This window comes from Macaca mulatta, chromosome X (assembly GCF_049350105.2).
Source record: "Macaca mulatta isolate MMU2019108-1 chromosome X, T2T-MMU8v2.0, whole genome shotgun sequence".
Taxonomy (NCBI): Eukaryota; Metazoa; Chordata; class Mammalia; order Primates; family Cercopithecidae; genus Macaca; species Macaca mulatta.
Window position 1 is genome coordinate 129,751,767 of NC_133426.1, and position 27,236 is coordinate 129,779,002.

The window sequence follows — 27,236 nt, forward strand, 5'->3', positions numbered from 1 at the left end:
AATAATCAGTCAGAAATGTGGCTCATAATTTAATCAAAAACTATGCTCTCTTGTCCTCTCTCTCTCTCTCTCTCTCTCTCTCACACACACACACACACACACACACACACACACAAACACATATACTTAAAATGACTTGTTGAAATGACTTGAGGGCTGTAATGCCAGCATCATAGTCAAATGTATGGTTCCACTTCTCTGGTCAACTTAAACATTGCCTCCTCCATGACGACTTCCCTGTTCATCTCAGGCCTTAAATATCTCTTCCTCCTCTTGTCTAAGAATTTATAGCAATTACTAGCATTTGCTACTTAGCATATATTTAGAAACCATGTGAAGTACTGCCAAGAGTATGGGTTCTAGAGGCAAATGGACCCAGATTCCAATTCCAGTTTTACCACTTCCTAGCTGTGCGGCCTTGGAAAACTTACATAAACTCTCTCTGACTGAAGTTCCTCATCTGTAAAATGAAACTAATGATACTTAATCTGTTAAACTGTTCTGGGGATTAAATATAAAGCACTTAGCACCATGCCTGCATATACTAAGCACTCAAATAAGGACAGGTAGACTTATTATTACAACCTTTCATGTATAGTTCTGGTTTGATATGTGTGCAATTTTGAGGCCTTCTCACTTTGTTCTAAACCCTTTAATAGCTGCATCCAGAGAGGAATTTATCATAAAGCTTAAACTTAATGGCCCCTCACTTGCACAGCTTCTTTCCAAGGCCTTGTTCCAAATTATGACATTCATAATTTTATAGTTTTTTAAAGAAAGATCCTAAAATCGCATTAGCTTCAGGCCAGTACAAAACCTGGTTCCACCTCTGGTTGTGTCTTTAACCTCTATGTTATCCTGTTCCCTCCATGGGTACTCATTGTAGTACTTTGCACACAGTCAGTACTCAATAAAAATCCTCAATTAACCAGAATGTTTCCTGAATTTGGCTTCAAGGAAATAAACATCAATTATTTAGTCAAAAGCTTCTAACTTCTAAACAACACATTTGGTTGGAAAATATTCAGTCCACTCACATATTTTGAGATAATAAAAATGTACTTTGTGAACTGTACAAAGTACAATTTTATTAATACAAAGCCTATTATTAGACTTTGTACTAATATAGCATTATTCATAAAAATTATGGTAAGAATGATGATGCTGAGGAAGGGTTTCTCAACCTTAGCACTACTGACATTTGGGCCTGAGAATTCTTTATTGTGCAGGCTATTCCAAGCATTGTAGGATGTCTAGCAACAACCCTGGCCTCTACTCACTAAATGCTAGTAGCACCCTTCCCAGTTGTGACAATCAAAAATGTCACCAGGCGTTGCCAAGTGTCCTCGAGGGGAATCCCTCCTCAGTGCCCCAAGGCATCACGATCAGCACCAAAAGATGTACAAACGATCACAAATCTTTCATACTAAAGCAGGAAAAGGAAGATAAGCATTTTAGAAAAGTTTTCAATAAGCAAAAGCAACCTCAGTTAACCTGAAAATCCCATTAACCCCATTCCTTGAATATTCTATTCCCTTAGCATTCCAGATAACCAAAAAAAAAAAAAAAAGTACTGTACATTCTATTTTCTACTTTGTATGCAAAGTTCAGCTGATTTTCCATCTCAAAAGCTAAGTACACAAATCAAGTTCATGGGTTGGGGATCTTCAGCTTCATCACTTTTGCCATCTATTTTAAGTGACAGTGATACTGCTGACCTGGAAGTTTAGGGAGCTTTTTTCCCCTTGTTTTGACATTTTAACTTTGATATTAGCATGTCTTCCTGTTTATCTAGTTGAAAGCAAAATGCAACAACAAGAAATCTGATCCAATTAACTGTGATTTTCCTGTATATAAAAGATCTAACATTTTGTTCTAGCCGCCCCACTGATTGTGCAATTGAAAATGCCCTTCTTGAATAAGCAATATGTCTTATTTCTTCTTTCTGCAGGTTGTGATCCTAGGGAAACACTCAAGAGGTTACCACTACATGCTTGCTAACCTGGTAAGAACAAGCAAGTGTCCCTGGGCAATATATCCTATTTAGTTTGCATTGTTCTGTAATCATCCAAAAAGGAAATACATGAAGCACCTAATGCTTTCTCCAGAAACTTGGAGAAATGACTTAGTAAATGCCAAAACCTGAATGCAATAGCCTTGCTTTCAATTATGCTGTCGTTGTTTTAGCTGTGAAGCAGCTATATTCTTTCCTAATTTAAAAAAAAATTTGATATGATTCTTTACTTGTTTTTAGATTCAATTTCGGTTTGAAATGTAAACTATTTTAATTGGGTTTGAAATATAAACCATGGAATAGGGGACACAGGAAACTGACTCTTTCCCAATTGATTCAAGTATATGTGCAGATCAGTACTGCATTTGTCCTTTCAGAAGCAGACCACTACCAAATCTTTTTGAGCCAGATGTCAGAGTAGGTTTCAACATGGTACATTATATGACCCCACCAAAGTGTATAGCCACATTTCTACTTACATAAAACACAACTTGAATGTTTATTTTCAAACTTCCCATGTCTTTAAAATTTGTGACTCTGTAGAAGCTAGTATTTCATTAAGGTTATTTTATACATTTTCTTTCTCTGGAAGGACAATTTGTTTAGGAATTAACAAAACTGCTTCTAAATTGGTAATATCTGTTTGGCAGAGATTCTGAATAATACCATCTCCATGAAATGAAAGAGAAATGTTAAATTATCACTATAATACTAAAAATCTATTAAAGTTATTACATGAGTTCTAACCCCAATTTTGTTTCATTAGCACAACGGAATTATGATCATTATAAAGCTCTTAAGCCAAAAGAATAGAAACAAAGGTGAAAGATTATTGTAATTATATTCTTATATATTTTAATCAAAGAAATATCTTATTTTTTTAATAATGAATCTTTTTTAAATGAAAAAGGAAATGTTACTTAAACCTCTTTCTTAGGAGTATGTGCATTCAAACACTTTATAAGATGCAGATTAGAGCTACTGCTTTCAAATGTAGTGTGCATTTTTCTCCAATAATTTGCTCTAAGTGGAGCACTTCAGTCCACTTTGGGAATATGAATCTACTCTTTTAGGAGAAGAAATCTTGATTCTTAAATTGCATCCATATATTTTCAATATGGTTTTTAGGCAACCAATAAATAAAGGGTTTTTTTAAATGCAATGGAAGTTAGACTGTGGCTTGTCAGGATATATGGATGTCACAACAAGGTACCTGTTACAGTTATTGATGACTTTTTATCATTACTTTCTCACCAGTAAATATTTTGCTCTCCTTCTTTCCTTCCTTTCTGTTTTCCTTCCTTCCTTTCTTCTTTCCTTCTTTTCTTCCTTCATCTCTTTCCCCTTTCCTTCTCCTCTGATTTGTATGTCCTAGAAAGCAGCAAGGTTTATAGCACAGTGTTTAAAAATGCAGGGTTTACCAATCACTGACCCATACCTGAGGTGACTGTAGGTAGTATACACATGCAAACTTTTTTATTTTAATGAAAATATATTTCCTTACTATGTATTAGAAAAATATAAAGCTAGCGCATCAAAATTGAAATTTTATAGATATTATTACTGCAAATAGGGCTAACATAGAGATATAACAAAACATAAAAATATGTTTTTAATGTTTAAGTAAACAATAGCAAGGGGGATAAAGAGATATAGCAAAATCTGGATTTTGCATACATGGTTGTTATTATACATGAATAAGTTTGAGATATAACATTGAACTGGGGGTCAGAAAGTTTGGGTTGTCAAACTGACTTTGCTACTAGCAAGGTAAGGGATCTTGGGTAAGTCACTTCACCTCTAACGACTGTGTTACAATTCCCTTACTTTAACACTCAGGTAGGAGTAGTGGAGGGCAGTCATTGACGTGTTGGGTGGGTCATTTGAAAGCAGATAATAATTAGAAGTGCAAGATATTTATTGGGAGTAACACCTGTGAAAGATAAAAGGGAAAGGGACATAAGTAGGCAGGGAGAGCTTCAGACCACAATACAGGTCTATACCAGTAACAGAAGGGAAAAGGAAGCAAGTTTAATAGGAAAAGCTTCAGACTGTAGTGTAGCACTCATAAAATCTTGGCCAACACAACTAGGAGATCAGTGTAAAACATAGCTCATAGAGGAGTCCTATGCTTCTTCCAAATGGCAAGTCATTGCATCCCGACTTTGCTCAGTCATTAGCTGGCAGCAGCCCAGAAAGCACACACCTTCCACTTGAAAACCGAGGCAGATCTGAAGGTACCTGAAGCTGGAGGTTGTCAGTTAACTTAATTCTTTGAGACAAGTTTTGCCTTAAAGGGCCATCTGAGCCGTGCATAAGAACAGCTATCTCAGTTGGCCTACCATGACTGTAAAGGCCTTTCCCATTCTGTAATTCCAACTGAGTCTCCTTATTTCTACTGACAAACTTTTTTTATTTTTTTCATTTTTGTGGGTACATGCTAGATGTATACTTCTGTGGCTTACATGAGATATTTCGTACAGGCATGCAATGCACAATAACCACACCAGGATAAATAGAGTACCCATCATCTCAAGAATTTATCCTTTGCCTACTGACAATCTTTTAGATCAGCTTTTATTGCAATTTTGAGATCCAGACCTGACAAAAATTAAAGTCTGTGAAGTGATAGAACTGAAAGAGAAAATCACTAGGACAAGGTTGGGGAAAAGAATGGCAAACTGAATCCTATACACACAACTCAGAATTATGAGACTTTGGGGGAATGTCTACTACAAGAACAAGCAAAGTCTGTTCCTTCAAAAAGAAAGTAATGTATAGTATCATGTCAGTCTGAGTAATGAAAATGTGATTTCCTTTACCATGCTTTGAGTTGCCACCCCTTTCTCTTCCTTTAGTGACCCTCTTTTCATTTGAATTCAGCCATGTAAGTCCCTGTACTCTATATCAAATTGCATTTGGGCAATAGAGATAGGAGCTGCTGTTCATCTCTGATGATAATAATAATGAGACAAATTATCCCTACTATGGTCCATGGTTCCCAGTTTTCTCAAAGCAGATAAAAATTACCTCAAATGCCTCCATCAAAGACACACACACACATACAGAAAGAGAGAGAGAGAGAGAGTAAACCAAAACTATTTAGAAGTAAGTTGGATGGTCAAGAAAAGGGGAAATGGAAATAAGAAGATGTTTCCTTTCAAGATGAGCCAGCTGGATGTAAGCTGAGGATGGATATCTATATACAGAAGAGTAAAGTCCAATGTGAGTCTTGGTGTTACAAACAGCACAAAACCACTGCTTTCTTCTACAAATGTAGAGTCAAGAATACTTAAGCTACTTAACTAAGCTTCCTGGGATCACTTCCTGCAGTTCCCTTTGATACTGAGCTCTGTCTATCTGGCAAAGACTTCTTTGTACATTTACATGGAACATACCCTGGTAGCAATCCTAAAGTGAGAAGACTTGGATATTCCATGAAGGCTTTAACAAAGGCCTCTCAGAGGTCAAGATGTACATTTCAAAGTGGACAATGAGCTGCAGAAAATTCTAGCTTGTTGAAATCCCAAAAAGAAACAGAAGATTACACCAGGAGTACAACCCAGAGATGTGATCTACTCAGGCCAGAAGTGGACATCCCAATAGAGCAAGTAAGTCTCTTACAAATTCTTGTATCAGTTGATGATGTCATTTTTTTTGGAGTTGTTCTGTAATTAATTGTTGTTTTCTCTTCTAGGACTCTCTCTAACATGGCGCTGTTTGTCAACGTTAGTCCCAGAGGTAGCCATCATGTGTACAATCTGTCAGTCAAGCAGCCTCTCAATCTCTCATGGTAAGGTCCTGGATCCGGATGCTTTACCCTGCATTGTCAGGCATGTTGTGTAAAGTGATCTAGTTTTTCTCATATATGTCAGTAATGACAGCTCAGTTACTGTGTGTAGAGCCCTAGAGTAATATTAGGAATAGATGCAAAGGCAGGAGGCAGTGTGGTATAATAAAAAAATAAAAATTAAAAAAAATAAAGCACGAGGCTAGGAGGTAGGAGTCAGGTTTGAATCCCAAGAATTCATCTAACTACCTATATGGCAAACGAAACCTCTCTGAACCTGATTATCAATCTGTAAAATGCAGAGGTAGACAAGATCAGTATTTCCCAAAATGTACATGAGATGATTTTAGATACTACACAGCAAAACTTCTCTTTTAACTTATTAGTTTTGAATGTGTATTAAATACATATTAGAAAAACAACTATCCCAGCAATTCTGTGATTTTATAGATACCATTCCTTAGAATGAGGCTAAAGTAGATATGTAGATAAAAGAAACTCAGTCAATGTAAATAAAAATATTAAGTAAATTTATAGTTCAGATGGTCCACCTATATGGCAAAAACTGAAAAGGTGGTATATTAATGACTAGAATTTGGAAAATAAACCACTGTCACTTCAAGATCTACATTTCTTCCCTCTTGGAGTTCAGTTTGGACCAGGGTAGGCCAGGAGTAAGGGTGTAGACCCATCATCTGGGTGAATGCTGAGGACACAAACAGGGAAGCAAAACCAGAGCCCCATTATTCTTGGGGATATAAAGTTAAAAGGTAGACTAAACCTTTAAAATCAGTCCAAGTGGGCAAAAACCAAGAGAGATATGAGTATTCTTAGTCAAGTTTTAAACAGAGCTGGGGATCTGAAGGATCAATCAAAAACAGCCTAGCAGATTACACAGGGCAAATTGGATCTGGATTGAATGATCCAACAACAGATGTTCATCACTCCCCGTATAAGACCAAAAACAAAAACAAGACAAAACAAAAACCCACAAACAATTGAAGTGCCCAGGGGAGAACATGAGCCATAGCAGGGCTCATTCAGTGTTGCACCAGTTAACCACTGCCTTAGAAGACCTGACAGTTTCTCTGCCTAGGTTGAGACTGGTACCAGAGTTGGAGACAATTGCTGACCTTGTAAGTGGAGGAATTTAGGTAATGTCTGCTGTCAGCAGTAGAGAGCTACAGGCAATCAAACAGGTCATTGTGCAAAGAGAGAAAATAGAAGAAAGTTCATCTATCTTATATTCCTTTCTGATGTATTAGCTGTTTTCTTTAGACTTTCATTTAATTTTCTCAGAACTTCTATGAGGAGAGACTTCTTGTCCACCCACCTCCCTAAGCCTTTTACAGATCAGAAAATGGGCCCAGAAAATATGTATAACTTGCCCAAAGTCTCATAGCTAATCCATTGCCGAACTAGGTTTTCTATCTAGATTGGTAACACTCTTAGCAGAGCACCTTGCTTTTCCCACTTTACCCACCCAAGCTTCTCAGTGAGATAGAAAGCCAGCACCAAAAAGGTCACATAAGAGCATTCGCAAAGACACAAATGTAAATAAATGAAGCACAAGCTCTAAATTTATGAGGATGAAGTGATCAGAGATAAAAAGGGCTTTTAAAAACAAGAACACCTTGGGTCGGGTGTGATGGTTCATGCCTGTAATCCCAGCACTTTGGGAGGCTGAGGTGGGTGGATCATGAGGTCAGGAGTTCGAGACCAGCCTGGCCAATATGGTGAAACCCCGTTTCTGCCAAAAAAAAAAAAAATACAAAACTTAGCTGGGCATGGTGGCATGCGCCTGTAGTCCCAGCTACTTGGGAGGATGAGGCAGAAGAATTGCTTGAACCCGGGAGGCGGAGGTTGCAGTGAGCTGAGATTGTGCCACTGCACTCCAGCCTGGGCAACAGAGCAAGACTCTGTCTTAAAAAAAAAAAAAAAAAAAGGACAACTTTGTGAATCTGGGTTTGAAAAAACTATCCCAACATGAACTGTATCTTAACAGGCATCAATTACATCCCCATCACTCCCTGTGCCAACCGCTTTCCTTCCCTCTTCTCTCTCTCTCTCTCTCTCTCACACACACACACACCACACACACGCACGCGTGCCTGCACACACACACACACACATATTTTCATTCCCCTTTTTTCTTATGCTTTGTCTTCTTCTCCCTCCTCATCCAACCTCATTTATGCCAGAAAATAACGATGGAAGGGGGTACTAGATGACATCTAATTTCTCCAAAATTTTACTAAAACAAGAGTATTACTCATAAAATTGAACCCAAACAGGCAGCCAGGAGCTTCAACAAGCTTGAGGAAGTGAACTCCGCAGCTTACCAGATCTCAGAATGTACCTGAAAAAGAGAAGGGCCTGTTTTGCTTAGAGAGAAAACAAGTCTAAATAAGATTTAGTTATGCTGTTTTGCTTGCCAATAACAACTATTCCCTTCTCTCTTCCCCTTCCAGGTCTTCTTGTTCTGTTCTCTACTTTCCCTTCCTTTGTTCTGACATGTTTCATGTTCTAAATAAAAAATTCAAATGCTCAAACCCACATGTTGTGATCACTGACACCTCAGCAGATGGCATGTAAACACAGAGCTCACTGGGCTGGAGCCTGGCTTTGCAGGCAAGAGAGGTGGGCTTGGAGGTAAAAATTCCCACTGGTCCCAAATGTCAGGGAATCCAGTCACCTCTCCTGGTGCACAACTTCTCTGGTAGCTCAGGATTCACTTTCTTCTCCAAATGGAAATGGGATATAGAACACCAAGGGAATGAGGAGTGGGGACTGGGCTGGGGTCCAACTTCCTGCCATACATTTCGAAAGCCACAGGCATTTGTCAGCTTAAAGTAGCGAACTCTGAGACTCCTATTCTCTCTCCCAAAATGCCTTTATTATAGTCAACCATTGCATTTTGTCTCTCTTCTCTCTCTCTCCCCTGCCTGAAATTAACAAGGAAAGATCATTTCCTACCCAATATTATAACAAGATGAATTAAAAGCATTTTATCTTCTCCCCAAGCTCTCAGATTATGTCCTCTAAAACAGTGCTTCCTAAACTCTCTGTGAAGAAGAACCAGTTTTTCCCCCCAAGATCTTCATGGACCAGTAAACATGCAACAAAAATAAATTACTTAAAAAATGAAACAAGCAAAATAAGATATATAAAATATAAGTTCAATATTTTTAAGCATTATATTCAACAGCCATTATATTACCCTGTCAAGTTCCTATGAAGGTTGATAAAGACTTACCCTCCGTTTCTTTCCTTATATCATCTCAGACTGGTAACAAACAATGAACCAGCATGAGTCTGCACACATTTTGAGCAGCACTGCTCTAAAGGTCTTTACAGTAAGTTTTTTCTATATATACCACTGTATGTCCAACAACTTGTTCACTGCACAGCAAGGAAAACAGAGTGTAGTGTCCTTAAGAACCTTGTAATTGTATTGTACAGACCAGAATTGCATGGCTTATGATAATTGCCACGGAGATAGAACAGGTGCTAGGACAATGAATAAAGAGAAGGCAGATTGTGGAAGTCAATACTGTGGAAGCCTGCATAGTGTGGCCAGAGAAGGCCTTTCAGAAAAGGTGACTTTGAAACAATAATCTGAAAGGGGAGAAGGATTCAGCTACATGACCAATCAGGGAGAGTCCATTCATAGGGAACAGTACATGCCAAAGTCCTGAGGCAGAAAACAGCTTGATGTCTTCCCTGAACAGTCAGAAGGCAATTTTGGGTAGAGCAGAATGAGTGACAGGACAGACTAGATGCCAGGTGGAAGAGTTTTACCTTTTTTCAACAGCAACAGAAGGCCCATTGAAAAATTTCAAGCAGGGAAGGGGTATGATTTGATTTATGCTTTTCTAAAAATCCATGTCAAATGGATGAGTTTTGTGTGATATAAATTATACCTCAATGAAGCTGTTAGAAAAAAGAAGAAAAAGAGAGCGAGAGAGAGAGATCAGTGGCTATTTCCCCATTAATAGAACTTATGCCACATTGTAATTATTTATTTATTCATACAAATAACCCCCACTGAAATGAAGTGCCATGAGGGCAAGGACCAAGTTTGAGATGGCTCACCATTGTAACAGCTAGCACTTAATAGGTTTCTAAGTATGTTTGTTGGTCAGACTGGAGAATAAAATCATGAGTGAACAATATATGCAAATTGTACTCAAGTACTAATTTATATGGTGTAATCTTCAACTCTACACATTGTACCCTCCCAGGAGGATGGATCTGCTTTCTAGAAAAAGACTTGTGTCTCTCATTAGCAACCTGACAACTTGAATCACCACAATTACTATGCATTTCTTTATTGAAGCATCACCCAGATGAACAATTCAAATTGCACTAAAGGCAGAGTCAGTCTTCATCCAAAATGTGAGAGAGATAGTTGTCTTTGGCAGCCTTCCAACCCTCATTCTACTGTTTTTATCTTTCTTATAGGCAAGCCACCTTTTCTCACCCATAATCTATCATCAACTCCTAAAAGTCACCCAACTTAAGGATCCTGTCTCTGTTTTCCTCCCTGTACAAAATGTGCCCTAGTAATAGTACTGTATGAAGGAAAACTCCACATCATATCTTGTAAATAAATGCACTTAATGTAAGCCTTGGATATATTTATTTCCAACTCTAAAATATCCACATTTCCAAAAGTAAAGTGAATTTCAGTATGTGAAAATCAACAAAGATGGGGGATAATACCAAAGTCATTTGGATCTTTGGAAGACTGAATTGTCTGGCTATTCTCAAATCATGGACGGTCTGTGTTTGGATGACAGTTTGTGTAACCAGTGTCTATGTGAAATATGGCTTTGGAGAGTTAATCAACGGAAGCTTACAAGACCCTGCATGAACTGCCTAGGCATAAAGGTCATGTTGGTTTTATATAGCTGCATTCAGATGTGAGCAAACGTGCACTGATCAAACAAACAGACATGATGTGATTGAGATGTGATGCAATTTATGAAATATAGCAGAATCTACGAGTCCAAATGGGTAGTTTCCATTTCAGAAGAATCACTTCTGGATATTATACCCATATTTCTAACAAATATCACCATTGTTGCACAGAAGCAGTCAAGTGTACAGAAACTTGGAATGTAGAAAGTGAGAAAGCAGAATTTCAATTCACCCTATCTATGAGCAGTAGGATTGCCTCCAATCTGTCCCTGCCTTCTCTCATATCTTTTAATCTCTTCCCACTGCACACAAAGATTACCGTTCAAACCAAAGGAAAGGATACTAACATGACTAGCCAACAAAACCATCAATTGCAACCAAATAGAATTGGTGAAATGCAAACAGCACTAGAATTCAATAAGTTTAGTCCAAGCACACAAAAATCATTTAATATATAATCATCCCTTAATTATTAAAATCCTTATGAAATAATAAGATGGGCTTAACAGAAATTCCATAGCACAACAGGAAATTTGAGACCTTAGAGTCACTTAACACCTATGTTGTAGAGTATACACATATACTTATTGCAGAGAAGGCATGTGAAGTCATGAAATAATAAGACAAAAATCCATAAACAGTCATCCATATGTACAATAGCCTATGTAATCATTGGGAAGGGGGAGGATAAAGGAGCACAATTAGCCCCCTTACTACCTAGTAGAAGATACAGGGACAAATTTGATATAGATGTTCTTAGCTATTATTTCACTAATTGAAAATGTTAGCAAGGATGCAGAAAAAAGGGAATGCTTGCACATTGTTAGTGGGAATCTAAATTAGTACAGCCATTACGGAAAACAGTATGGAGGTTCCTCAAAAAACGGAAAATAGAACTACCATATGATCCAGTAATCCCATTGCTGGGCATATATCCAAAAGAAACAAATCTGTATATTGAAGAGTTATCTGCACTTTATGTTTATTGCAGCACTATTCACAATAACCAAGAAGTGGAATCAACCTAAGTGTCCATGAACAAATGGATAAAGAAAATGTGGTACACATACACAACAGAATGCTATTTAGTCATAAAAGGGTGAAAATCCTGTCATTTGTGACAACATGGATGAATCTAAAGGACATCAGGTCAAGTGAAATAAGCCAGGCACAAAAAGACAAATACCACGTGATCTCATGTATATGTGGAATCTTAAAAAGTTGAACTCATAGAAGTAGAGAGTAGAACGGTGGTTACCAGAGGCTAGGGGGTGAGGAGGGAGGCAATGAGGAGTTGTTAATAAACAAGTACAAAGTTTCAGACAGGCAGTAGGAATAGGTTTTGAGATCTATTGCACAGCAGGGTGCAATAATATTGTATCATATATTTCAAACTAAGAGGGTAAATTTCAAATGTCTCACCATAAAAAATTGTAGGTGAGCAAGGTGATGGGTATGTGAATTAGTTTGATCTAATCATTTCACATTGTATATGTATATCAAAACATCACATCGTACCCCATAAATGTACACAATCATGATTTGTCAATCAAAATAATATTAATAATAAAAAAAGAAAGAAAGGAAAGAAAAGAAAATGGTTCTTGAAGAATGAAATTTCAATAGAGGCACCTAAAGTTGTAAGTAATAAAGTAGGGGCCCTTTGTAGGCAAAGAGAACAAAGATACCAATGTTAAAGAGTGCATGATGTGGCTAGAGCATGAGGTCTGTTGAAGGAAATGGTGTAGATGAGGCCAGGGGAGCAGAAGATAACAGATAATAGAAATCCTTGAAAATGAAGTTAAGATATTTGGCTGTTAATAGAAAGTAGGGACTCATTGCAATCCTTTGAGAAAGGAGTCTTATACTCTAACTGGTATTTTAGGAAGGTAAATTTATTATGTGAAGAATAAACTGGAGAGGGGGAAAAAAAAACAGAAATCAGAGCACCAACTAGGAAGCTAGGACAATAATCTAAGCCAGTGGTTCTCAAACCCGCTTGTACCTCAAAGTCACCTGTTGAATTAGATACTTGGGCCTCATACTCCATAAGTCTAAATTAGAGAAAGGGATACAAAAATAAGAGATTTTAAAGGGATGTAATCACCTTGCTTTGGGGCACATTCTTTTTTTTTTTTTTTATTTTTTTTAAGTGAAAGCAAGTTTATTAGGAAAGTAAAGGAATAAAGAATGGCTACTCCATAGGCAGAGCAGCCCCTAGGGTTGCTGGTTGCCCATTTTTATGGTTATTTCTTGATTACATGTTAAACAAGGGGTGGATTATTCATGAGTTTTCTGGGAAAGGGGTGGACAATTCCCAGAACTGAGGGTTCCTCCCCATTTCAGACCATATAGGGTTACTTCCTGACGTTGCCATGGCATTTGTAAACTGTCATGGTGCTGGTGGGAGTGTAGCAATGAAGACAATCAGAGGTCGCTCTCATTGCTATCTTGGTTTTGGTGAGATTTAGTGGGCTTATCAGCAAGTTCTTTATGACCTGTATCTTGTGCTGACCTCCTGTCTCATCCTGTGACTTAGAATGCCTAACCACCTCGGAATGCAGTCCAGTAGGTCTCAGCCTTATTTTACCCAGCCCCTACTCATGATGGAGTTGCTCTGGTTCAAATGCCTCTGACATTTCTCTCCTTCCTTCTATAAGAGAACCCTTAATCCTAAGGGTTGTAGAAGGACAAAGATTCATCTTCTGTAACTTCTTTAGGTTGAATAGGGCAATGATATTCCTGCTTAACTATTGGTTCCCTTGCATTTGGGGTAGAGAGGAGCTCAGTCAAAAAGCTGACTTGGTATGTCAAGGGCCATTTATAACTCTTGAGTTCCAACAAAAGGTGATATCTGGAAAATTATTAAGTGTTCAATTTAAGAGAACATTGAGTAAGCTTATCCTGCATTCCTACACATAGAGTGTAACAGCAATATATTCCACAACAGTAAAGCAAAATAAGCAAAATTATCCCAGGTAAACTAAATAAGAAGGCTTTCCATGAACTGGGAAACTGTTGGAACCAAGCTGATATGGGGTTGCTAGCTGACTTCAGTATGTGGGGCACATTCTTTTTACACACATGGAATATGGGAGTTAATTTAGTCAGTAGGTGGTTAGAGAAGGGAGTTTTAGAGTATATGAGAAGGTCTACTTGGAGAGTCATTGGTATCTTATTCAAAGTGAATTCAGGTTGAAAATGTCAAAATAAAATAAGAAATGAATTTGTTTTACAGACTCTAAAGCCTCAAAACGTAACAAGTTCATTTTCTGAGGTATTTGTGTGGTAAATGTCATCCTTTTGAAAAAGTAGATTCTCAGAGCCCAGCTTTATGAAAACTCATGACTATCCCCATAGTCAAACACTTAAAATTAAAAACATAAAAAGGCAAATAAAAAAGAACAAAAACTTCTAATGTCTTTGGGTAGATGAGAAATGCCAGAAGAAAGAACTTGTTTTCAAGCAGAAAATGAACTGCTAAAGTAGTCTATGATTCAGTGAAGGGAGAAAGCAGTTGCTGTAAAACAGCTTAAACAAAAGGAACCACTGTTTCTCGCAAAAATATCAAGTCTACTGAAACACATTTTGTTTTTGGCAAAAATGTTATTTTAAAATATATTATTTTAATAGCAGATGAAGTTCAGTGAGGAAATAGAATTCATGACACAGAAATTTCCTTTGAAGTCAAACTTGTTTAAAAATGCATCATGTATTAAATAGAAAGATGTGGGTTCTCTCTTTATTTATTTATTTATTATTATATTTTGTGTTCTAGGGTACATGTGCACAACTTTTTTTTTTTTTTTTTTGAAACAGAGTTTTGCCTTGTCACCCAGGCTGGAGTTCAGTGGCATGATCTCCACTCACTGCAACCTCCGCCTCCTGGGTTCAAGCAATTCTCCTGCCTCAGCCTCCTGAGTAGCTGGGATTACAGACACCCACCACCACACCAGGCTAATTTTTGTATTTTTAGTAGAGACGGGGTTTCACCATGTTGGCCAGGCTGGTCTGGAACTGCTGACCTCAGGCGATCCGCCCACCTTGGCCTCCCAAAGTGCTGGGATTATAGGCATGAGCCACTGTGTCCAGCCTTCTGGTTTTTTTGGAATAGTTGCCATTGGAAGAAGTGCTCAGGTCAAGCATTTAAACCCTGAAACAAAAGTCAGAACAAACTAAAAAGACTTAAGAACATGAAACCGAATGTCAACTTTGTTTGAGCCAAGGACATGAATTAAAAAGTAAAAACTTGTAAAATCATTTATCATTTATTTAAACTAGTAATTATATACTTTTTTCTAAAGACTTGGATTTTCTGATAATAAAAATATCTGTCTGTGTTCACATATATTGCTGTCTGGTCACTGTTCTACTTCTACTCACAACAGCATTCATTATACAAGGGAAAAAATGGAATATAGGGAGGAGGCTGGACTGTGGGACAGAGAGAAGTCTGAGTGACAGTAATTGGAGTGTGTCTGATAGGCAGATGCTTCATGGGACTAGTCAGAGCTGATTGGCTGAGGGAGCTATGTCCCACTCATGGGTGTTATTATCAGAGAGGAGGAGTGAGGATGGAACTTTCTGGAAAGGTCACATGATAAAGAGGACCAGTAAGAGGTAAATTAATGAATGGAGTCTGAGCCAGCTAGCTATGGAGAACAATTTGACAGCTGGCAGGCAGACAGGTAGGATATGTACCGTTCTCTACTGCTCCCTACCGCTTAAAACCCCATCTCTTTCTTCTTTTACCTCTCGGGTCTGGGTATTGAAGGCCTAATGCTGCCTCATTCAATTTTTACAGAAGTCTTAGGAAACTGGGGACTCTAAATTCCCCCACATGGTGAACTGTGGGTGGCCATCTCCAACTGCTGGTGATGCCAGAAACGAAGGCAATGGGGAACCAGGAGTCAATACACACCTTCCTTTAGCTGGAAGCTCTCTCCTAAAATATTCTCTACATATTACCCCCACCCTTTCCCTTTCCACTTTTACCTAATGGCTTTCAAGTGATAAAAACTGTGTGGGCAATTTTACAAAAGTTTCAGAAAGGCCAGACACTTCAATTTCTCAAAAGAGTGGAGTGGCAAGTCCCACTGTAGATCATAATATAAGAAAAAAAATTGGCCAAGAGCTAGGAAACTCTAATCATTTAGCTAATCATTTAGCCAGATTATATGAGCATTTAACCAGATATTCATGTAATAGCCATCTCTACATTCCTTAACCTTCTCCTGGTAGAGATTGGTGCTGGATAGCAAATTCTGTTACAATAATTTTTTGGTAGGGTTTAAGGAAAACAGGGGATCAAAATTCCCGAAAATGCAGACTTTGGGTGGCAAACATCAAATAAAATTTACCATAAGGGAAAAAAAAGCAAAAAGGAGCCACTAACTTTTAATATCTCCCACCCTTCCACTCTCTCCTCTCCTCCTTTCCCCTTTTACTTACTGTATGTATGATACTCAGATCTATTGATTTAATGTCTTAACAGAGGTTTTATGGGAATTTTTCCTCAATTTTCCAAACTCTAAGGACTGCAAATTGGAAGCTCATAAAAGGAAATCTAGCAACAGGCTATGAGCAAGAATAATCATTTTAAATAAAAGAATAGGCAGAGGAGAGCCAAGAGCCAGGCAACCTCTGTCCCATAGGCAAAACATCTCTCTTTTTTGTAGGCTAGTCGAGTGCAGCAGTGGGAGTAGAGAAGGCACTAGAACTTCTCTCTTAATACAACTATGCCTGCCATTCATCCCTTTTTTCCCAGTTGCTAAGATCCTCAATTCCCTGTCGAAGATACGCTGGTCAGCTCTGCTGAATTAGTGTCTTTGCTGAGATGATAGGGAGAGTCTGGCCTCAGTTTTAAAAACGTTGTGTGCACTGTGCTTGTCCATGACTCCAATAGTGTCTAGCAATATGTGAAAGAAAATAGAATATATTTTAAAACGATAGAGTAGAGGTGGAAGGTGGACTGAGAGCCAGATACGTCTGCCTCTCAGCCAGCAACTGTCTCCGGACTTTCTTCTTTCTACTACTATTCTTTACCTTTTTCTTTCTTTCTTTTTTTTTTTTTTTTTTGAGACGGAGTCTTGCTCTGTCACCCAGGCTGGAGTGCAGGGGCTGGATCTCAGCTCACGGCAAGCTCCGACTCCCAGGTTCACGTCATTCTCCTCCCTCAGCCTCCCGAGTAGCTGGGACTACAGGCGCCCGCCACCACGCCCGGCTAATATTTTGTATTTTTTAGTAGAGACGGGGTTTCACCGTGTTAGCCAGGATGGTCTTGATCTGACCTCGTGATCCGCCCATCTCGGCCTCTCAAAGTGCTGGGATTACAGGCTTGAGTCACCGCGCCCGGCCTTACCTTTTTCTTTGATCTGTTTACCTATTTGATCTGTATGGTGGCCATTTCTGTTATGTTAGTTGTTTTACAGAGGTTTTAGAGCTACGTGGTATTTATATCCAAACTTGAGTTCAGTGTGTTATCAACTCAAAAAAAGAAATCTAGCAAGAATTATGGATAAGAGAAATGCCTTAAAAATAATGAGATTCTAGGTGAATAAGGACCAGGAGCCAGCCAACTTCTGCTCTTAGACAGGATCCCTACATTCTACCAATGACCTTAATCCCTTTATTTTCCTTTTATCCTCTAGGTGTTCAATGGACATTTCCACTGCATTAATGTCTTTATAGAGTGTTGAGTGGAACTTGGGTTCAGTATTCGCACCTGCAATTCACAAGTGATCAGCCGAAGAAGTGAAACCTAAAAAGAATTTATGAACAAATGAAATGTCTTAAAGATATTGTGATAGGAGGCAAGACAGGATTAGGAGCCAGCAAGCTGCTGTCCTTCACACAAAAGTAGTCTTCTAATAAGCCCCTTTTTAACACACACCCATCCTACTCTTCCTTCTCCCTCTTACTTCCAGGATATAGGGTGGTCACTGCTGCTGCATCAGTTACCTTCATGAAATTGTTGGGAGACTCTAATCTCAGTTTTCTATACACTGCTGCTTGTATTTACTCATGTCAGCTACAACATTTAGCAATATGTGATGGAAAAGACAACATGCTTTGAATCACATTAGAAGGTACACAGGGAAACCAAGAGTAAGCCAACTTCTGCCCAATAGTCAGCACCACTCTCCTGCCTTCCTTCACTCTGCCAATGACCTTCATACATTTGTTTTTCCCATTTCCCTTTCAGGTTTTCAGTGGTCACTTCTGTTGCATTATTTTATTTATAGAGAATTCACTGGGGCTTGGGAAAATATTCCCACCGGAATCTCTGCAGGTAATCAGAAGTAAGGCCTAGGAATAATGTATTTTATTTTGTTTTTAAGGGTTTTTTTTATTTTTATTTTTTGTGGATACATCATAGGAATATATGTGTGTGTGTATGTATGTGTATATTAAGAAAGTAAAGGAATATGTGTGTATGTGTATATTATCATGTAATATGTAAAATATATCACATACCCCATATATAAAATATATGTTTAATATTATATATATTATATATTACTTTATATATATGGGGTACGTGATATATTTTACATATTACAGGCATGCAATGTATAATAATCACATCATGAAACATTGGGTCTCCATCCCCTCAAGCATTTATCTTTTGTATTAGAAGCCAATTATCCTCTTTTAGTTATTTTTAAATGTATAAGTAAGTTTTTATTGACTATAGTCACCTTGTTGTGTAATCAAATACTAGGTCTTATTCATTCTTTCTATTTTTTTAAATTAATCATCCTTACCTTCCACCCACCCACCACCACTCCCCTTCCCAACCTCTGATTACCATCCTTCTCTGTGTCCATGAGTTCAACCCTTTGATTTTTAGAGCCCACAAATAAGTTAAAGCATGTAATATTTGTCTTTCTGTGCCTGGCTTATTTCTCTTAGCATAATGACCTCCAGTTCCATCCAAGTTGTTGCAAATGACATGATCTCATTCTTTTTTATGACTGAATAGTACTCCATTGTATATATGTATCACATTTTCTTTATCCATTCATCTGTTTGTGGACCCTTAGGTTGCTTCCAAATCTTGGCTATTGTGAACACTGCTGCAACAAACCTAGGAGTGCAGGTATCTCTTTGATATCCTGATTTCCTTACTTTTGGGTATATACCCAGCAGTGGGATTGCTGGATCTTATGGAAGCCCTATTTTCAGTTTTTTAAGGAACCTCCAAACTGTTTTTCATAGTGGTTGTACCAATTTACATTCCCACCAACAGCGTATGAGGATTCCCTTTTTTCCACATCCTCATCAGTATTTTCTATTGCTTGCCTTTGTATAAAAGCCATTTTAACTGGGGTGAAATAATATTGCATTATAGTTTTGATTTTGCATTTCTCTGATGATCAGTAATGTTGAGCACCTTTTCATATGCCTGTTTGCCATTTGTATCTCTTCTTTTGAGAAATATCTATTCAAATCTATTGCCCATTTAAAAAATTGGACTAAATTTTTTTTCCTATAGAGTTGTCTGAACTCCTTATATGTTCTGATTATTAATCCCTTATCAGATGAGTAGTTTGCAAATTTTTTCTCCCATTCTGTGGGTTGTTTCTTCACTTTGTTGGTTGTTTCCTTTGCTGTACAGAAGCTTTTTAACTTGATGTGATCCCATTTGTCCATTTTTGCTTTAGTTTCCTATGTTTGTGGAGTGTTACTCAATAAATTTTTGCCCAGACCAACGTCCGGGAGATTTTCCCTAATGTTTCATTGTAGTGGTTTCATAATTGGATGTCTCAGATTTAAGTCTTTAATCCATTTTGATTTGATATTTGTGTAAAGTGAGAGATAAAGATCATGTTTTGTTATTCTACATATGGATATCCAGTTTTCCCAGCACAATTTATTGAAGAGACTGTCTTTTCCCCAATATATGTTCTTAGCATCTTTGTTGAAAATGAGTTAACTTTAGGTGTGTGGATTTGTTTCTGAGTTCTCTATTCTGTTACATTGGTCTATACATTTTTATTCCAGTATCATGCTGTTTTGGTTACTGTAGCTCTGTAGTATAATTTGAAGCCAGGTAATGTGATTCCTCCAGTTCTGTTCTTCATTCTCAGGATAGCTTTGGCTATTCTGGGTCTTTTGGGGTTTCATATAAGTTTTAGGATTGTTTTTCCTATTTCTATGAAGAATGCCTTTGGTATATTGATAGGGATTGTATTGAATCTGCAGATTTCTTTGAGTAGTGTGGACATTGCAACAATATTGACTCTTCCAATCCATGAACATGGAATATCTTTCCATTTTTTGTGTGTCCTTGCAAATTTCTTTCATCAGTGTTTCATAGCATTCATTGCAGATATCTTTTACTTTTTTGGTTAAGTCAATTCCTAGGTATTTAACTTTATTTGTGGCTATTATAAATGGTAATTTTTAAATTTCCTTTTCAGATTGTTCATTGTTGGCATATAGAAATGCTACTGATTTTCATATGCTAATTTTCTATCCTGCAACTTTGTTGAATTCGTTTATCACTTCTAAAGTTTTTTGATGAAGTCATTAGGTTTTTCCAAATATAAGATCACATCATCTACAAACAAAGATAATTTGGATAATTTGACTTCTTCCTTTCCAGCTTGGATGGCCTTTATTTCTTTTTCTTTTTTCCTTTTTCATATATATATATATATATACTTGAAGTTCTAGGGTACATGCGCACAATGTGCAGGTTTGTGCCATGTTGGTTTGCTGCACCCATCAACTCATCATTTACATTAGGTATTTCTCCTAATGCTATCCCTCCCCCAGCCCCCCACCCCACGACAGGCCCCAGTGTGTGATGTTCCCTGCCCTGTGTCCAAGTGTTCTCATTGTTCAGTTCCCACCTATGAGTGAGAACACGCAGTGTTTGGTTTTCTGTCCTTGTGATAGTTTGCTCAGAATGATGTTTTCCAGCTTCTTCCATGTCCCTGCAAAGGACATGAACTCATCCTTTTTTATGGCTGCATAGTATTCCATGTGTATATGTGCCACATTTTCTTAATCCAGTCTGTCATTGATGGACATTTGGGTTGGTTGCAAGTCTTTGCTATTGTGAATAGTGCCGCCATAAACATACGCGTGTATGTGTCTTTATAGTAGCATGAGTTATAATCCTTTGAGTATATACCCAGTAATGGGATCGCTGGGTCAAATGGTATTTCTAGTTCTAGATCCTTGAGGAATCGCCACTGTCTTCCACAGCAGTTGAACTAGTTTACACTCCCACCAACAGTGTAAAAGCACTCCTATTTCTCCGCATCCTCTCCAGCATCTGTTGTTTTAATGATCGCCATTCTAACTGGTGTGAGATGGTATCTCATTGTGGTTTTGATTTGCATTTCTCTGATGACCAGTGATGATGAGCATTTTCTCATGTGTCTGTTGCCTGCATAAATGTCTTCTTTTGAGAAGTGTCTGTTCATATCCTTTGCCCACATTTTGATGGGGTTATCGGGTTTTTTTTTCTTGTAAATTTGTTTAAGTTCTTTATAGATTCTGGATATTAGCCCTTTGTCAGGTGGGTAGAATGCAAAAATTTGCTCCCATACTGCAGGTTGCCTATTCACTCTGATGGTAGTTTCTTTTGCTGTGCAGAAGCTCTTTAGTTTAATGAGATCCCATTTGTCTATTTTGGCTTTTGTTGCCATTGCTTTTGGTGTTTCAGTCATGAAGTCCTTGCCCATGCCTATGTCCTGAATGGTATTGCCTAGGTTTTCTTCTAGGGTTTTTATAGTTTTAGGTCTAACATTTAAGTATTTAATCCATCTTGAATTAATTTTTGTATAAGGTGTAAGGAAGGGATCCAGTTTCAGCTTTCTACATATGGCTAGCCAGTTTTCCCAGCACCGTTTATTAAATGGGGAATCCTTTCCCCATTTCTTGATTTTGTCAGGTTTGTCAAAGATCAGATGGTTGTAGGTGTGTGGTGTTATTTCTGAGGCCACTGTTCTGTTCCATTGGTCTATTTATCTGTTTTGGTACCAGTACCATGCTGTTTTGGTTACTGTAGCCCTGTAGTATAGTTTGAAGTCAAGTAGCATGATGCCTCCAGCTTTGTTCTTTTTGCTTAGGATTGTCTTGGCAATGCAGGCTCTTTTTTGGTTCCATATGAACTTTAAAGTAGTTTTATCCAATTCTGTGAAGAAAGTCATTGGTAGCTTGATGGGGATGGCATTGAATCTATAAATTACCTTGGGCAGTATGGCCATTTTTACGATATTGATTCTTCCTATCCATGAGCATGGAATGTTCTTCCATTTGTTTGTGTCCTCCTTTATTTTGTTGAGCAGTGGTTTGTAGTTCTCCTTGAACAGGTCCTTCACATCCCTTGTAAGTTGGATTCCTAGATATTTTATTCTCTTTGTAGCAATTGTGAATGGGAGTTCACTCATGATTTGGCTCTCTGTTTGTCCGTTATTGGTGTATAGGAAGGCTTGCAATTTTTGCATGCTCATTTTGTATCCTGAGACTTTGCTGAAGTTGCTTATCAGCTTAAGGAGATGTGGGGCTGAGATGATGGGGTTTTCTGAATATACAATCATGTCATCTGTAAACAGGGACAATTTGACTTCCTCTTTTCCTAATTGAATACCCTTTATTTCTTTCTCTTGCCTGATTGCCCTGGCCAGAACTTCCAACACTATGTTGAATAGGAGTGGCGGGAGAGGTGGATGCCCTTTATTTCTTTCGTCTGATTAATCTAGCTAGGACTTTCAGTACTATGCTGAATAAGTGAAAGTGGGCATCCTTGTCATGTTCCAGATCTTAGAGGAAATGCTTTCAGTTTTTTTTTTCCCCCCATTCTGTACAATACTAACTGTGGGACTGTCATATATGGCTTTTATTATGTTGAGGTATGTTCCTTCTATACCCAGTTTTTTTAGGGTTTTTATCATGAAGGGATGTTGAACTTTATCGAATGCTTTTTCACCATCTATTGAAATGATCATATGGTTTTTGTCCTTCATTGTGTTGATATGATGTAACACATTGATTAATTTGCATATGTTGAACCATCCTTGCATCCCTGAGATAAACCCCACTTGGCCTTGATGAATGATATTTTTAACATATTGTTGAATTCAGTTTGCTAGTATTATGTTAAGGATTTTTGCATCAATATTTATGAGAGATATTGGCCTGTAGCTTTCTTTTTTTGATGTGTCTTTATCGGGTTTTGGTATCCGATTAATACTGACCTTGTAGAATAAGTTTGTAAGTATAGGGATAATTTATGAGCAAATAAAATGCCTGTAAATGATATGATAGGAAAATGAGCAGGAAAAGAGGCAGCCAACTTTAGTTTGGCCTTTTTTTAAACCCTCTTAAATTATGGATATTTGTTAGTGTTCTCTGTTATATTAGTTCTTTGCTGGAATTGTCCAAATAATCCAGTCTCAGTTTTCTGGACCTGCAGATTGTATTTGCGGATATCACCCTTAGAATCTAGCAATATGTGATGGAAAAGTGGCATGCTTTGGGCCACATTAGATGGGAAATAGATGAACCAGTAATCAGCCAATTCCCAACTTTAGTGAGCACTTATCTCCTAACTCTTCTTTATGCCAATAACCTTTGCACATCTATTTTCACCTTTCATCTTCTAGATGTTCTGTGGTCATGTCTGTTGTGCTATTTTATTTATAGAGATTTCAGTCAGCTCAGCCAGCTATTCCCACCTCTGCATCTTCAAGTGGTCATCTCAAGAAATTAAAAACTAGCAACAGTTTGTGAATAAGCTAAATGTCTTAAAGTGTTGTCATAGGCAATAAAGTAGGATCAAGATCCAGCCAACCTGTACACTTTATGGAAAAACGGTCTCCTAATATTAACATTCCTAGCATACCACTGACCCCTTCTTTCATTCTCTATCTTATGTCCTGGATATTGGTTACTCAGCTCTGCCACATTAGTGTCTTTACTTATGTTGTCTGAAGAATCTGGTCTCACTTTCCTGCACCTTGCACACTTTATTTGTGCGTGTCAACCATACAATCTAGAAATATGTGACAGAAAAAAACCAAAATATTTTAAAATAGAATAGAAGCAGGTGAACTAGGGGACAGACAACTCCTGCTATTAGAAAAAAAATTGGGCTTTTGGCGTTTGCCTCTTGCCACAACCTGCCCCTTTCTTATTTCCATCCTGGATATTTGGTAGGAAACCATCTTATATTTGTGTCTCTGCTAAAGTTGGCTTAATAATCTAGTCTCGGTTTTCTGTATCTGTAGACTGTGTTTGCACATATCAAGATAGAATCTGGAAATTTATGATTCCAGAAAATATAGAAAACATAATACACTTTGAACCATGTTAGAAAGGAAACTGGTGAATGAGGAGTCAGCCAACTCTTGCCCATCAGCTATCCCTTTTCTCCTAACATCTTTATTTCTTCCAATGTTTGGGGTTTACTTTTCCCCTTTTATCTTCCAGGTATTTAGTGGTCATTTCTGTTGTGTTATTTGTATAGAGAGATCAGTGGGGTTGGGCCAAATATTCTCAGCTTTCGTTCTGCAAGTGGTCAGCTCAAGAAGTGAAACCTGGGAAGAGGTTATGAACAAGTGAAATGCCTTCAAATGTTGTCATAAGAGGAAAGACAGCATCAGGTGCCAGTCAACTCCTGCCCTTTTTTATTTTCTTTTACAAACTTTGTCTTCTAATATTCCTCTTCTTATCACTCCCCTGTTCTTTTCATTCACTCTTTTCCCTTGTGGATATTTGTTGGTCACTTCTGTTATATTACTTTCTTTGCTGAATCTCTCCAGAGACCAAAGTCTCTTTTGTAACTTGGAGCTCGTATTTGCATATATCAACAGTTGAATCTAACAATTTGTGGTATAAAGACATGCTTGAACCCAAATTAAATGAAAATAGGCAAACCATGAAATAGCCAATTCCCTCCCATTAGTTGTAAGTTCCTTATTTCTGTCTATGATATTTCTCATTTTATTTTCTCCTATTCCCACATGGATTTTTAAAATTATCTCTGTAACATTAGTATATTTTGAGAGATTTAAGAGAGTTTCCACCTTGAAGTCTGAGGTCACAACATCAGAGAAGCTTAGCAAGCATTATAGAAAAATGAAATTCCTTAAAATAATTAAATAACAGGAAAGTGTGAACCATGAGCCACCCAATTTTTGTCTTTGTGCCAGACTATTTATCCTAACTTCCATAATCCTTTATAGCCCCTCCATCATCACCATTATATTGCCTTCCTTATACACTCTGGTTGTCTGGGCTCTTGTCTGTGTTATTGTCTTTATATTGGTTTCAAGGATTTACAGCTCAACTATACCACCTTGACTACTGTGGGTGTCTTGCATGATGAAAAAGATTTAACAAGATAGTATAAAAATGTGTATTCCCGATGGGGTGGAGCAAGATGGCCGAATACGAACAGCTCCAGTCTCCAACTCCCAGCGCGAGCGACACAGAAGACCGGTGATTTCTGCATTTTCAACTGAGGTACTGGGTTCATCTCAATGGGGAGTGCCGGACGATCGGTGCTGGTCAGCTGCTGCAGCCCGACCAGCAAGAGCTGAAGCAGGGCGAGGCATTGCCTCACCTGGGAAGCGCAAGGGGGAAGGGAATCCCTTTTCCTAGCCAGGGGAACTGAGACACACAATACCTGGAAAATCGGGTAACTCCCACCCCAATACTGCGCTTTAAGCAAACAGGCACACCAGGAGATCATATCCCACACCTGGCCGGGAGGGTTCCACACCCACGGAGCCTCCCTCATTGCTAGCACAGCAGTCTGTGATGTACCGGCAAGGCAGCAGCGAGGCTGGGGGAGGGGCGCCCGCCATTGCTGAGGCTTAAGTAGGTAAACAAAGCTGCTGGGAAGCTCGAACTGGGTGGAGCTCACAGCAGCTCAAGGAAACCTGCCTGTCTCTGTAGACTCCACCTCTGGGGACAGGGCAATAACAAACGCAACCGAAACCTCTGCAGACGCAAATGACTCTGTCTGAGAGCTTTGAAGAGAGCAGTGGATCTCCCAACATGGAGGTTGAGATCTGAGAAGGGACAGACTCCCTGCTCAAGTGGGTCCCTGACCCCTGAGTAGCCTAACTGGGAGACATCCCCCACTAGGGGCAGTCTGACACCCCACACCTCACAGGGTGGAGTACACCCCTGAGAGGAAGCTTCCAAAGCAAGAATCAGACAGGCACACTCGCTGTTCAGAAATATTCTATCTTCTGCAGCCTCTGCTGCTGATACCCAGGCAAACAGGGTCTGGAGTGGACCTCAAGCAATCTCCAACAGACCTACAGCTGAGGGTCCTGACTGTTAGAAGGAAAACTATCAAACAGGAAGGACACCTACACCAAAACCCCATCAGTACATCACCATCATCAAAGACCAGAGGCAGATAAAACCACAAAGATGGGGAAAAAGCAGGGCAGAAAAGCTGGAAATTCAAAAAATAAGAGCGCATCTCCCCCGGCAAAGGAGCGCAGCTCATCGCCAGCAACGGATCAAAGCTGGACGGAGAATGACTTTGACGAGATGAGAGAAGAAGGCTTCAGTCCATCAAATTTCTCAGAGCTAAAGGAGGAATTACGTACCCAGCGCAAAGAAACTAAAAATCTTGAAAAAAAAGTGGAAGAATTGATGGCTAGAGTAATTAATGCAGAGAAGGTCCTAAACGAAATGAAAGAGATGAAAACCATGACACGAGAAATACGTGACAAATGCACAAGCTTCAGTAACCGACTCGATCAACTGGAAGAAAGAGTATCAGCGATTGAGGATCAAATGAAGGAAATGAAGCGAGAAGAGAAACCAAAAGAAAAAAGAAGAAAAAGAAATGAACAAAGCCTGCAAGAAGTATGGGATTATGTAAAAAGACCAAATCTACGTCTGATTGGGGTGCCTGAAAGTGAGGGGGAAAATGGAACCAAGTTGGAAAACACTCTTCAGGATATCATCCAGGAGAACTTCCCCAACCTAGTAGGGCAGGCCAACATTCAAATCCAGGAAATACAGAGAACGCCACAAAGATACTCCTCGAGAAGAGCAACTCCAAGACACATAATTGCCAGATTCACCAAAGTTGAAATGAAGGAAAAAATCTTAAGGGCAGCCAGAGAGAAAGGTCGGGTTACCCACAAAGGGAAGCCCATCAGACTAACAGCAGATCTCTCGGCAGAAACTCTCCAAGCCAGAAGAGAGTGGGGGCCAATATTCAACATTCTTCAAGAAAAGAATTTTAAACCCAGAATTTCATATCCAGCCAAACTAAGTTTCATAAGTGAAGGAGAAATAAAATCCTTTACAGATAAGCAAATGCTTAGAGATTTTGTCACCACTAGGCCTGCCTTACAAGAGACCCTGAAGGAAGCACTAAACATGGAAAGGAACAACCGGTACCAGCCATTGCAAAAACATGCCAAAATGTAAAGACCATCGAGGCTAGGAAGAAACTGCATCAACTAACGAGCAAAATAACCAGTTAATATCATAATGGCAGGATCAAGTTCACACATA

General features: G+C 38.5%; 1 protein-coding gene across 2 annotated transcripts in view; it reads left to right on the top strand.

Moving 5' to 3' along the window:
• The window catches only part of GRIA3 (glutamate ionotropic receptor AMPA type subunit 3), a 319,023-nt gene that overhangs the window by 170,799 nt on the left and 120,988 nt on the right, over positions 1-27,236 (top strand). For both annotated transcript variants that reach the window (XM_015128131.3, XM_015128129.3), the window contains exon 5: positions 1,952-2,005. In XM_015128131.3, the coding sequence (XP_014983617.1) occupies positions 1,952-2,005 (54 nt within the window). The remainder of the gene's footprint in view (positions 1-1,951; positions 2,006-27,236) is intronic.